At 36.0% G+C, this 14,517-nt stretch overlaps 1 protein-coding gene across 1 annotated transcript; it reads right to left on the bottom strand.

The window, feature by feature from the left end:
• Positions 1-9,409: 9,409 nt before the first annotated feature.
• Positions 9,410-13,673, bottom strand: LOC141336769 (B-cell receptor CD22-like). Its single transcript, XM_073842495.1, has 9 exons — positions 13,613-13,673; positions 13,093-13,431; positions 12,746-12,994; positions 10,757-11,011; positions 10,375-10,629; positions 10,178-10,271; positions 9,875-9,920; positions 9,573-9,650; positions 9,410-9,433 (listed from the first exon to the last, which is right to left on the bottom strand). The coding sequence occupies exons 1-9, from the start codon at positions 13,671-13,673 to the stop codon at positions 9,410-9,412; spliced, it is 1,401 nt and encodes a 466-aa protein (XP_073698596.1).
• Between the last annotated feature and the right edge of the window lie 844 nt (positions 13,674-14,517).

Here is a 14,517-nt window from a genome sequence, read left to right as displayed (position 1 = left end):
TTTTTCAGTCAGACATGTGTGTTTAATAAGGTTTCGAAGGTGTGTCCTCACTTTTTGTCAACACCGTCAGACATTACTTAAAATGTAATAAAATCAGGGAATATCAGGGGCTATCACTCTAAAAGGACCCCCTTGCCACAGTCCTCTTCTGCAGAGTACATCAATGTCACACAGGCTCTGCTAAGTTTTATAGTTTTAGAATATTTTAATTCTAATGTTAATATTTTGTGTCACAACTATGATATGTCAACACCAAACATCCAATTTCTGAGAAAATTATTTGAAATCTTTAAACCATTTTATTCTCCTGAAGCAGGTTCCATTAGCCTCTAGCATCAACAGAAAAAAAAAATGTCTACTACATGAACTCCATTTGTTTTGTGAAAGAAATGGCAAATTTGTCAACACCGTCAGATGTCACCACCGTAAGATTTTGTGTTCCAATAATATATCAAAATACTTAAATGTGACTCTTGAATAGAAGATTTATAAACAACAACATACTCACTGTTTGTTGTGGTTGTTTTAATACAGTAATTAATTGATTCAATGTATTTGATAGTTAAAATGACTACAAATTCAGGTTTTGGTCAACACCGTCAGATGTGTCAACTCCGTCAGTTCTGTCACCTCCGTCAGATGAATATTTTGATGATATTTCATTATAATATTTTATATTTGTTGTGGAATTGTTGGTCACATGTGAAAGTGTAATCTGTCTACTAACATGAGAATGTGTTTTGAAATGTTCAAAACATCTAGAAAGCTGTTAAAGAAAGTTGAAATTATATTACACATTCCAAGTTAAAAAACATTTTTTTTAAAAAAAGAGAAAAGTTGGGAGGTTGTATCAAAGCATAGCTCAGTAGCTTAGTACATATAAGATACATAAATGTAGTTTCCTTTGTCTGAGTACAAAGTTTTATTTTTTTCAATTTTGCACCCTGTTTTGTCCCACCTCTCAAGAATGACTGTGTAAACAAACCTGTCGGCAACTGGGATTTATTTTACACCTGTACCTCTACAGGAGAGCAGCAGCCATGCAGGTGTCCGGGATAAACCAAAATAAATGAATACCAATATTGAGTCATTTAATACCTGAGGATAGCGAAACTGTAATTTTCTGGATTCTCTCTGTCTGGCATTTTCATTATATAACTGATGACTTGTGTGATGATAGAGACATTTAGAGACATGTGTCCTTAATAAAGACAAACTAACAAACAATATGGCGGCACAGTGGCTTCACTTTTCTGACATCATGAGTAACCCAGTTCTCTGTTATAGATCAGTGTTCGCCCCCTGCTGGACATCTTTGATTACTGTGTCACGTGATTCACGCTTCCATACAGCAGGGATGTCTATTAGAGCAAAGCAGGTGTTCAGATGATTTACTTACTTATGTGCAGAACTTGTGCAGAATATTTGAATTTTGAAAGGTGTATTTTTATTTCAATTTTCTTTTTTTGAAGCCCAAATGAGTTTTAATTACTTCAGTAATTCCAGAGGAATTTTTTTTTGTTCTTTTTTAACAAAAGAGAATAAAATTGAGTCATTTGAATTTTGTCATTTAAATATTTTAAATTAAAATTCATTCTTAACCAGGAAATACAAACACATTCAAATAATAATGAGGTAAAGAGACACTACAGCAAACAGAGACTGAAGAAACCAGATGAGACACAGAAATGGATGCGTTCAGAATTATAATGAACAACTTTGAACACAGTTCAGGATAAAACAACACGAAAATGAAGAGGAATAATGGTGATTTACAGCTGATGCACATCAATGTTGATGTCAGTAGCAGGAGATGGAGACCTCTGCTGGTAGATTGAGAGTTTGTACAAACACATATGACACGATCACAAATAAAAGACAGAATTGCCTAATATAAGCTGATAACATTGTACACTATAAGACCATAAAACAATACATTGTCCATTTTAAAGCAGGGGTTTGCCACCACTGAACATCACTTCCTGTGTTTTGCTGCTGACCTACATTTCACAGTATATATTTACACAACAATTCACCAGCTTCTAACTTGAATTTATTTCCACTGTTCTTCACTAATGATCCCTGTCAATCATGTGTGGCTCCACCCACAGAGCTCAGGATTGGTTCCTTTGTGCTCCGCCTCTTACTGCAGCATCTTCCTGTTGATCTGAACAAACAATCAGATGAAGAACAACTGACTGAAGCTCATCAACAACATAAAACCTTCCACAAGATACATACAACACTCAAACTAGAACTGAAGAGAGTTTTATTGATTATATTGAGAAGAGCTGCAGGTTCAGACACTTACTGATGGATTCTCATGTTTAGGATCACGAGTCTTCAGGAGTCTCCAGGAGGTCTGGGATGAACGGTCTGTGTGAAAGAGAGCGAGAGATCGGTCATGTGATCATCTGATGAAGATCTGACTTTGGCGTCTGACTTACTGTGAGTGTGTCGTACAGGTCAGAGGTCGTGGACTTGAGCTCAAGAGCTGTGTATGTGTCTTCATTGGGATCAGAGATCTGCAGAGAGAGAAGGACTTAAATATTGTGAGTTCATGTTTAAAGTATGATATTCTAAATGTACTGACTTTAACATTTAGAGGAACTTTTTACTGGATCCAGAACTATAGACTCATGTGTCTTGTACTCTTATATCTCTGTATGACTGTAGAAAACATCCCTTCATTCAGAAAAACACTGTAAATAATTGTCCTCTCACCACACACTGCTTCATAGCAGGTCTTCTGTTCATCCTTTTAGTAAGACTGAAGAAGAAAAACATATATACAGATTACATGTCCGGATCTGCTGTTGGCGGGACGTTACCCTGTATTCATTCACACACCTAAAGATATTTGACCTAAGACTTTGAGTTGTACTTTAAGTGACTGAGCAAACATACATGTTTTTACAATAAAGTTGTTAAGAAATGTTCACAGACTCATTAATAAACTAATTTTACTACACACAGACTTACTGGAAAAACTGTGTTTTTTAAATGTTATACAGGTATGTGTGGTAAACAAGAATATTTTACTTAAACATAACACTTAACCTTAATGTAGTAAATTAATGCTGCATACACACAGCAGTTAGCTTGGAAAGGAAAGTCTTACCAGATGTACATCACAAAAGCACCTGATGCTCCACCGAATAAAACACCACCAACAGCAGCAACAGATACAGCTACAGATGAGAAACACCTGACTGCTGAAATACACACCAAAATACACACCGAATGCTTAACAGGACTAGATAAGACAAAATATATTGACAATAAAAGTAAGTAAACAGGTGTATGTGGTTTAATTAAAAAAAGAATATGATTAATAGAACTCACACACAACGTTTAAAGTCACGGCATCAGAGTATTTCTCTCCATGTTTATTGATGGACTTGCACTTGTATTCTCCACTGTGATCAGAGCTGATCTTTGAGATGCTGTAGATTCTCCCAGATCCTACAAACGTTCTTCCTTTAAACCAGCTGATTTCTGCAGGTGGGTTTGAATCACTGCTGCAGATCAGAGTCACTGAATCTCCCTCCACTATTTCAGCAGATGAACTGATGGACACTGAGACGCTCTTTGGTGCATCTAACACAGAAGAAAAATACAAAGCATTAATTTGACATCACAAATTTATAAATCCCAAATGTACAAATTACTGCAATGTTTACCAGACAAATCAGATGGAAATAAATATGTACCTAATTTGTATGTGTTGTATCCATTTAGTCAGATGTATTTACAATGTAAAGGTGTGAACCAAATGGTCCATACAGATAGAATAACAAAGGAACATTGGATCTTCATCAGGTGCTCCTAACAGCATCTATTGTTTGCAAACCTCTTGTCTTCAAGTATAAAGTTCTCTCTCACAGTCAGAACTGAAGCTATAGGACTCCTACAAGGGTTACGATTATTTGAAGGATGACATGCTAACATGGCTGTTGAAGAACTTCTACACTGCTACCTTCAATACATTTTTCTCCCAATAAGAACTGAAGCTTACATATTTTATATATCAGAGAAATCTAATACATTGTGGGAACCACTCGAACCACTGCTTAGACAAAATCTAACAGAAAGGACAACATTTGTAAACAATTTCCTTATAGTTACCTTACAAATGAATTTTTTTTTTTTAGAGACTGTTGAAAAGGCCCAGTATTTCATAGTATTTTCTAATTTGTTGTTAATGTGACAGGACGACATTTTAGTTTCTCACAGTCCTGTCAACGGCTCACTAAAGAGTTGCTTTTATTATTATTATAGCTTTTGCTTTATATTGAAGTTGTATCTCAGTTGCATATTTTTCCATCACTTTGGATTACATAGTTTTAACATACATTAATATATTTCATATGCATCAGTAATACATAAATAAAACAGGTAAGATTTATGTAGTACTTTACAGCAAAGTCCCCAGTGTTAACCACTGCTTACTGTTCATGTGTTTCCACAATACAGAGTGTTAAATAGGACTGATGCAGTGTTGATAGAAATTACACAATTGTATGACTTTGGTGAAAGAACAAGAGCTCCCACAAAACCTACTGACCATTTATCAGAAATATAATCCTGAACTCTGCTAGCTATCCAAAGACATCTTTAAAGAGAAAAAAAACTCAATCTGTACTCACACGTGACAGTGAGATGAACAGCAGGAGAGATGTAAGTGTGTCCATGTAGAGCACAGCTATATCTGCCTGCATCCTCTCTTCTGACTGACTGCAGCAGGAGTTGATTGTTTGTGTCTCTTCTCTCAGTTAATGGCTGTGAGTTTCTGTACCAGATGAATGTTGCTCTGTCAGTCAGAGTGCAGCTGCTTTTACATGTCAGACTGACTGAATCTCCCTCTGTCACTCTCTCAGGAGACTCCACCTGAAGATCTGAACACAACACACACATTATATCTAGTGCTGCTGTCATACACTCATTATTATTCAACATAATGCACAGAAGAAAAGTGAACCCTCATGAAAGTCACCTGTGACAGTAAGATTCACTCCTGTCCTGGATGACCAAGCCATCCTCCTTCTGTTACATTAGTAGTGAATCTGAAATAGTACATGTGTTCATCTTTCTGTGTCAAATGACTCAGTCTGATGGTGCAGTTCTGCTGTTTATCTCCCAGATACTGAAGCCTCTGACTGTATTCAGGGTCTTCAGACAGATCTGGAGACTCTTTATCAGTGTTTTTGGTCCAGAACACTTTCACGATCTGATGTCCAGTAGGGTATATATAAGTGCAGCTCATTATCACTGATGAGTTCTTTAGTGCACAGATGTGTGAATGACTGTAACTCACACCCCAATCATCACTAGAACCCCCTGAAACACAGAATTCATCAGGATGAAAATGTTGATTTATTAGTTACAACAAACCATGAACAGATGACGATACTTTTTTTTTTTTTTCGATTTGAAAACAGAAACTATGTAAAGTGTTAAATGATGTGAAGTTTATAAATAAAAGCACAGAGACAGAGAAGTGAAAAGAACCAGGAAATCAGTCATGCTCTATCAAACAATGAAATAAATGAAAAAAAGGACTAAGACTTGATTGATTATTGATTGATAGATTTACTGATAGCTGAGGTACTAAATATTAAATACCCGATGACATTAAAGTGTGAGTTTTAAGGTTTAAGTGTTTCTAATGTGAATGTAAGAGAGACTCACCGTGAATCATGAGCAGAAAGATCAGAGGAAGACGAGGAGCCATTCTGACCAACATCAGCATCAAATATATCTATAATACAGCATTAATCAACTCTTATAATCATAACTTTCACCGTACATCACCCTATTCTTAAGATTTCTCATGTTTGGATATGTATGTTATATGAGCAATAATCATTAGTTTTCATTGAAGTGCGAGTGTGTTTGTCTTACCGTGTTGAAGCACATCAGATCAACAGCAGACAAATGACTGACTGTTTTAACACATCCACTTATAGCTCTAGACATCACTGTTTGTGTGGTTAACACTGTTTTTACACATAGTTGCAGAAATATCAGTGTCCTTCCCTCAAATAGAGAACCACTAGACAATTACTAGATTAAAACTAAAGTAAAATAGTCTTTAGTTTCAGAATTTGATAATATTGAGCACTTTGACGTCATGAAACAATACTTAGTCCATTGTGAAGCTGCACAATAATGTTTTAGATCAGAGTAAAATGATCAATTATGATTAAATAGCAGGACTACACTGAAAAATAAGAAAGCGCTTGTATCTCTTTTAAACATCACTTCAGGTGTTTTTCTCTGCTGACTGAGCTTTAACATTATATATTTACACAACTACAGTTCACCATCTGATAAATGACCTCAGTGTGAATTACTTCAGTTTCAGTGGAAGATGTTACAGAAATAAACATTTCAGAGACAGAAGTGAAACTGGACTAAAGTTGGTGATGGAAAACATGCTGCACTATCAAATAGACAGATGACAATTAAGACTAAAAATAAATTATGTTGATTTAAAGACACTGTGTTTTTGAAATGTGAGTTTTGTGGCTTTTAGTTCGTGTCTATTAGCTCTGAGATCTTTATGCTAATAAAGTCATTTGACACATAAACCTCTATCATATCTACACACCATCTTCTGAGAAAATGGGCCAAAAGTATTCAAGATCTGGTGATACACTGATGTTTATCCAATCAAATGCTCTGATGAGTGAGAAAGTCCCTCCCATAAACCGCCTGACAAGAACAAATGAGCAAATCATGTTCAAGGCTGTGACATAGAGGACAACTATTGGATATTTATAAAATGGACAAGCCCAGTGACATCTCATCTTCCTGCTTTATCAACATAACACAACAAATGCTCATAATCACTCATTCTGATAATAAAATAATGTCAGAAATCATGTGTTAAATGAGCTTCATCTATAGAAGTCCGTTTTCATTGCACAAGTGTGTCTGTCTTACAGTATTGAAGCTCATCAGATCAACAGCAGCCAAATGACTGACTGTTTAAACACATGTACTTCTAGCTCTACTGGCTTTGTGTGGTTAACACTGTTTTTTTTTTCTCTTTTTTCTTTTTAACACACCACAAAGTTGCAGAAATATCAGTGTGTCTCCCTTTACAAGCCAACATTACTGAACTAAAACTAACTTGAACTTGACTAAAACTATCTAAACAAAGTTATTTATTTTCTTTAAGCTATTTTAAATATATTCACTCAAGATGTTTAGAGAACAGGATTGTGTAACTAGACGTTCTTCTGGCAATTTCACACTTACTATGAAGATTAGTTGATGCACCTGTCACCACCGATCACTTCACCATTGTCTGGTCTCGTCGTTCACACCTGGACACTTACCTGACTGCTTACCTGTATAGCATACACTTACCTCGATCCACCTCAACTTCCTTCAGTCTTCAGTTACCAGCTTTATACCTGCTAAAGATAAGACTGTTATGGACTGCCATCACATCTGCATTGATCCCCTTAACAGTCACTTACCTGCTATTCATGATTGTCTGCTGCAATCTGCAAACAAACTGTTTTGTTTGCAGATGTCAGCAGCTGGGATTTATGTCCGCTCACAAACCCAGAGTTAACGGCGGAGGCTGATCTGCTACAGCAGCACTCAGTGTCTAACATTACATCTGTATCTCTACAGGAGAGCAGCAGTCATACAGGTGCCCAGGATAAACCAAAATAAATGAGCATCAATATTGTGTCATGTAATGCCAGAAGATAGCACACTGGCCACAGTAAAACAGATAAATTACTTAAAAATTAGTTTTAAGAGCTGCAGGAATTGGAGAGACTAAACTTCCTACATAAAGACTTTTTATCGGGCGGTGAATCCAGGGGTGCTGCTATAGTTTCCAGGCCCCTCTTCCTATGGGCCCTTGGATTCGTTCTTGCTCCACATTGCGGTGCCTCTGGGTAAATCTACCGTTGACTTGAGCACTGAAATAGGCACTGTAACAGAATACCTGGATGGCACTTACATACTATGACATAAAAAGTTAGATTCGTGGTTAGATTTGATATTGTCTGATCTATAGGAATTGAGTTTAATAGCAGTGGGAAAAAAGATAATTATTCTGAACCTTTATACCCTATGGAAGTTTCCAGAATCAATGCATTCACCTGTTAATAGTTACTTACATCAGTCAGGATTGCTCTCAATATGGTTTAGACATTGACATTAAACACAATGCAAAGAAGAGTAATATTATAAATATAAGAGGAAAGGAAACTTTAATTTCCCAAATTCTCTCTGTCTGGCATTGTTATTAAAAACTGATGACTTTTGTGATGATAGAGACATTTACAGACGTGTGTGCCTAATGAAAAGAAAAACAAAAAAACTAACAAACAATATGGCGGCACAGTGGATTCACTTTTCTGACATCATGAGTAACCCAGTTCTCTATTATAGATCAGTGTTAGCCCTCTGCTGGACATCTTTGATTATTGTGTCACGTGATTCACGCTTCCATACAGCAGGGGCGTCCATTAGAGCCTAATACTTACTAATGTGCAAAACTTTTTTTAACGTGTATTTTTTATTTTATTTCAAATTTATTTTATTTTCTGAAGCCCAAATGAGTTTTAATAACTTCAGTAATTCCAGAGGAGGCTGACAGCATAAACTCCTCTCATTACGGCCAATGAGAATTGATATTCAAATAGCGCATTTTAACAAAAGAAAATAACATTGCGTCATTTGAATTTTGTAATTTAAATTTTCTAAATTAAAATGCGTCCTGAACCAGGAAATACAAACACATTCAAATAATGAGGTAAAGAGACTCTACAGCAAACAGAGACTGAAGAAACCAGATGAGACACAGAAATGGATGCGTTCAGAATTATAATGAATAATTTTGAACACAATAGTGGATAAAACAACATGAAAATTAAGAGGATTAATGGTGATTTACAGCTGATGCACATCAATGTTGATGACAGTAGCAGGAGATGGAGACCTCTGGTGGTAGATTGAGAGTTTGTACAAACACATATGAGACGATCATAAATAAAACTGATCACTTAAAGGGAAAGTTACAGAAACACAAAAGACAACATAGTAGTCTAATAGAAGCTGACAATATTGAACAATTTTGTAAAGCTGCACAATTATGATTTTGTTCAGTATATCAGGGTAAAATGACTAATTATGATATAAAGCAGGAGCTTGTATGCCACCACTGAACATCACCTGTGTTTTGCTGCTGACCTAAATTTCACAGTATATATTTACACAACAGTTCACCAGCTTTTAACTTTCATTTACTCTACTGTTACATCATGTATTTAAGCAATAAGGAAATAAAACACTTTATTGACTCATCACTAAGGATCTCTGTCAATCATATGTGGCTCCGCCCACAGAGCTCAGGATTGGTTCCTTTGAGCTCCGCCTCTTACTGCAGCATCTTCCTGTTGATCTGAACAAACAATCAGATGAAGAACAACTGACTGAAGTTCATCAACAACATTATGAAATCTTCCACAAGATACATACAACAATCAAACTAGAACTGAAGAGAGTTTTATTGAGAGATCGAGAGACTTTGTTTCACTTACTGTGAGTGTGTCGTACAGGTCAGAGGTCGTGGACTTGATCTCAAGAGCTGTATATGTGTCTTCATTGGGATCAGAGATCTACGGAGAGAAGGACGTTCATGTTTATAAGGACGTGAGTTCATGTTTAAAATGTGATAGTCTAACTGTTATGACTTTAATGTTTAGAGGAACTTTTTACTCAATCCAGAACTACAGTTATAGCATCAGGTGTTTGAACATGCAATTTATTATCTCTGTAGCGGCTGTATGAATCATCTCTGCATGCAGAAAAAAAACACTGTAAATAACTGTGATCATCTCACCACAGACTCCTTCATAGTAGATCTTCTGTTTGTCCTTTTAGTAAGACTGAAGAAAAAAGATAAATAAACAATGCACTGAAAGAGCTGCAATAATTCTTACAGTTGTTCACAGATTCATTAATAAACTTAATTACTAAATTAGCACTAAACAAAACACACAAGTTACTGGAATAACTGCAGTTTATACTGTTATACATGCATGTGTGGTAAACAAAAATACTTTACTTAAACATAACACTTAACCAACATGTTGTAAATTAATACTGCAAACATACAGCAGTTATTTTGAAAGGAGCGTCTTACCAAATGTACATCACAAAAGCACCTGATGCTCCACCGAATAAAACACCACCAACAGCAACAGCAGCAACAACCACAGATGAGAAACATCTGACTGCTGAAATACGGACAAAAATACACACCGAATGAATAACAGGACTATATATGACCATAAGGAAGCAAACGTGGTTGAAATATAGAATATTATTCATGCAACTTACACATGATATTTAAAGTCACGGCATCAGAGAATTTTTCTCCATGTTCATTGATGGACTTGCACTTGTATTCTCCACTGTGATCAGAGCTGATCTTTGAGATGCTGTAGATTCTTCCAGATCCTACAAATGTTCCTCCTTTAAACCAGCTGATTTCTGCAGGTGGGTTTGAATCACTGCTGCAGCTCAGAGTCACTGAATCTCCCTCCACTATTTCACCAGATGGACTGATGGACACTGAGACGCTCTTTGGTGGGTCTAATAAAAAACACAAAAAAATATTTATTGACTAGACCTTTGAGTGCTCAGTCGGTAGCCTAATGTGATCTGCAGATGATCATAATATAGATGTTCTTCAGTATCATATGTTTTATAAAAAACTCACACATTATGTTTAAAGTCACAGCATCAGAGTATTTCTCTCCATGTTCATTGATGGACTTGCACTTGTATTCTCTACTGTGATCAGAGCTGATCTTTGAGATGCTGAAGATTCTTCCAGATCCTACAAACGTTCCTCCTTTAAACCAGCTGATTTCTGCAGGTGGGTTTGAATCACTGCTGCAGATCAGAGTCACTGAATCTCCCTCCACTATTTCACCAGATGGACTGATGGACACTGACACGCTCTTTGGTGCATCTAACACAGAAGAAAAATACACTGTAAAAAACAACCTATAGAATCTACTCAATAAAATGGGGTAAACTGATGTAACAATTTGCACTCAGTTTGTTTGGGTAGATTCTATCCTATATATCTGAGTAAACAATACCTGAATTTATCAGCTAAGAAAAACAAAAAAAAGTAGGTATAAAGTCTACACAGCAAAAAGCGCAGTATTAAATGAACTCTCCCGGGAGTTTATTTGAGTCCATACTCAGAGTGTCAAAATCAACACTGAAGCAGTGTCAAAGCTAATCAGGTAATTAAGTGATTCATTGAGTGATGATTGAAAATGATTGAAGACACCACAATTTTTATGTCACCATTGTAGTGGTCAGTGTTAGCATTAGTTGGGCTCTTGACCTGTAGCTTTTTAGCGTTAAGTTTTGTTTAACTGTATAGTTAAACTAGCAAGACAAGCTAAAAAGCAAAAGTCACGCAGTGGTGATAATTCTGCTTTAAAATAAGCTTAATTTGAGCCACTGGAAGCGTTTAGAGTGTAATCTTTTAGTTCTTTATCCTTCATTTATCATATGTGCCTTGGGATTTCACAGCAGCAAAAAATAAGAATAAAGCCTTTTTTTTTTGATTGGCCTTTTTACAAGCTCCTCTGATCAAAAAATTTTAAAAAAGTTGCACTTTTAGGCACACACAGACATCAGGAATCAGCATATGAATCTCAACAATGGTGACAAACAGCATATTCAGAAACAGATCAACTCTAAACATCACGGAAATCATCAGCTCATAATTTATTCATGCCGCAATGCATGATGGGAGACACGGATGAGTTTTGATTGGCTACAACATACATTTTTGATGGTCACCATTGTTGTGATTCTCTTGCTGATTGGTGATGTCTGTGTGTCTATAGCTAAAAAATGTGTATTTTTTTGTTAAATTAAGCTTCAAAAACACCTGTCTGATTAGTCCAGTGTAATTAATGCATAAAATATAACCCAGTTATTCAGGTCACTACATTATGACTTTGTCAAAGCATGTTCAACATCATATAATCTAATTTATTCTGGTTTGTCTGACCGCTATAACTCAATTATAACACCCAAACAAAACGTAATGTTAAGAAGTTATTGGTAAAGAGCTAAACTAATGCTAACACTGACCACTATAATGGTGACTTACAAAATTAGATTTTCTCCTTTTGGTGATTCTGCTTTTTAACATCAGGTCTTTAATAATGGTCAATCACCACTCAATTAATCATTTATTTACCTCAATAACTCTAACACTGCTTCAGTGTTCATTTTAATACTCTTGAGTATGGACTCAAACTATTGGGAGAGTTCATTTAATACTGGGCTTTTTGCTGTGCAGACTTTACCTACTTTTTTTGTTTGTCTTAGCTGATCAATTCAGGTATTCTTTACATATAGGATAGAATCTACCCAAACAAACAGTGCAAATTGTTACATCAGTTTACCCCATTTTATTGAGTAGATTCTATAGGTTGTTTTTTACAGTGTACAAAGCATTAATTTGACATCACAAATTTATAAATCCCTGTCAACGGCTCACTAGAGTTGCTTTTATTGTGTGTGCAGTGTTGATATTAATTACACAATTGTATGACTTTGGTGAAAGGACAAGAGCTCCCACAAAACCTACTGACCATTTATCAGAAATATAATCCTGAACTCTGCCAGCTTTCCAAAGACATCTTTAAAGAGAAAAAACTCAATCTGTACTCACACGTGACATTGAGATGAACATCAGGAGAGATGTAAGTGTGTCCATGTAGAGCACAGCTATATCTGCCTGCATCCTCTCTTCTGACTGACTGCAGCAGGAGTTGATTGTTTGTGTCTCTTCTCTCAGTTAATGGCTGTGAGTTTCTGTACCAGATGAATGTTGCTCTGTCAGTCAGAGTGCAGCTGCTTTTACATGTCAGACGGACTGAATCTCCCTCTGTCACTCTCTCAGGAGACTCCACCTGAAGATCTGAACACAACACACACATTATATCTAGTGCTGCTGTCATACACTCATTATTATTCAATATAATGCACAGAAGAAGAGCGAAACCTCATGAAAGTCACCTGTGACAGTAAGATTCACTCCTGGTTCACCAAGCCATTTGCCTTTAACATTATCAGTAGTGAATCTGAAATAGTACATGTGTTCATCTTTCTGTGTCAAATGACTCAGTCTGATGGTGCAGTTCTGCTGTTTATCTCCCAGATACTGAAGCCTCGGACTGTATTCAGGATACTCAGACAGATCTGGAGACTCTTTATCAGTGTTTTTGGTCCAGAACACTTTCTTGATCTGATGTCCAGCAGGGTATGTATAAGTGCAGCTCATTATCACTGATGAGTCCTTTAGTGCACAGATGTGTGAATGACTGTAACTCACACCCCAATCAGCACTAGAGACCCCTGAAACACAGAATTCACCAGGATGAAAATGTTGATTTATTAGTTACAACAAACCATGAACAGATGACGATACTTTTTTTTTTCGATTTGAAAACAGAAACTATGTAAAGTGTTAAATGATATGAAGTTCATAAATAAAGTCTATCAGAGTGTTTCTAATGTGAATGTAAGAGAGACTCACCGTGAATCATGAGCAGAAAGATCAGAGGAAGACGAGGAGCCATTCTGACCAACATCAGCATCAAATATATCTATAATACAGCATTAATCAACTCTTATAATCATAACTTTCACCGTACATCACCATATTCTTAAGATTTCTCATGTTTGGATATGTATGTTATATGAGCAATTATCATTAGTTTTCATTGAAGTACGAGTGTGTTTGTCTTACCGTGTTGAAGCACATCAGATCAACAGCAGACAAATGACTGACTGTTTTAACACATCCACTTATAGCTCTAGATGTCACCGTTTGCGTGGTTAAGACTGTTTTTACACATAGTTGCAGAAATATCAGTGTCCTTCCCTCAAATAGAGAACCGCTAGACAATTACTAGATTAATACTAAAGTAAAATAGTCTTTAGTTTCAGAATTTGATAATATTGAGCACTTTGACACCATGAAAAAATACTTAGTCCATTGTGAAGCTGCACAATTATGATTTAGTTCAGAGTAAAATGATCAATTATGATTGAATAGCAGGACTACACTGTAAAATAAGAAAGCACTTGTATCCCCGTTAAACATCACTTCAGGTGTTTTTCTCTGCTGACTGAGCTTTAACATTATATATTTACACAACTACAGTTCACCATCTGATAAATGACCTCAGTGTGAATTACTTCAGTTTCAGTGGAAGATGTTACAGAAATAAACATTTCAGAGACAGAAGTGAAACTGGACTAAAGTTGGTGATGGAAAACATGCTGCACTATTAAACACACAGATGATGATTAAGACTAAAAATAAATTATGTTGATTTAAAGACACCATGTTATTAAAATGTGAGTTTTGTGGCTTTTAGTTCATGTCTATTAACTCTGAGATCTTTATGCTAATAAAGTCGTTTGACACATAACCTC

The sequence above is a fragment of the Garra rufa genome, chromosome 6 (assembly GCF_049309525.1).
Source record: "Garra rufa chromosome 6, GarRuf1.0, whole genome shotgun sequence".
In the NCBI taxonomy this organism is placed as follows: Eukaryota; Metazoa; Chordata; class Actinopteri; order Cypriniformes; family Cyprinidae; genus Garra; species Garra rufa.
Note: the sequence above shows the minus strand (reverse complement) of the source record. Positions and strands in the feature narration are given on the sequence as shown.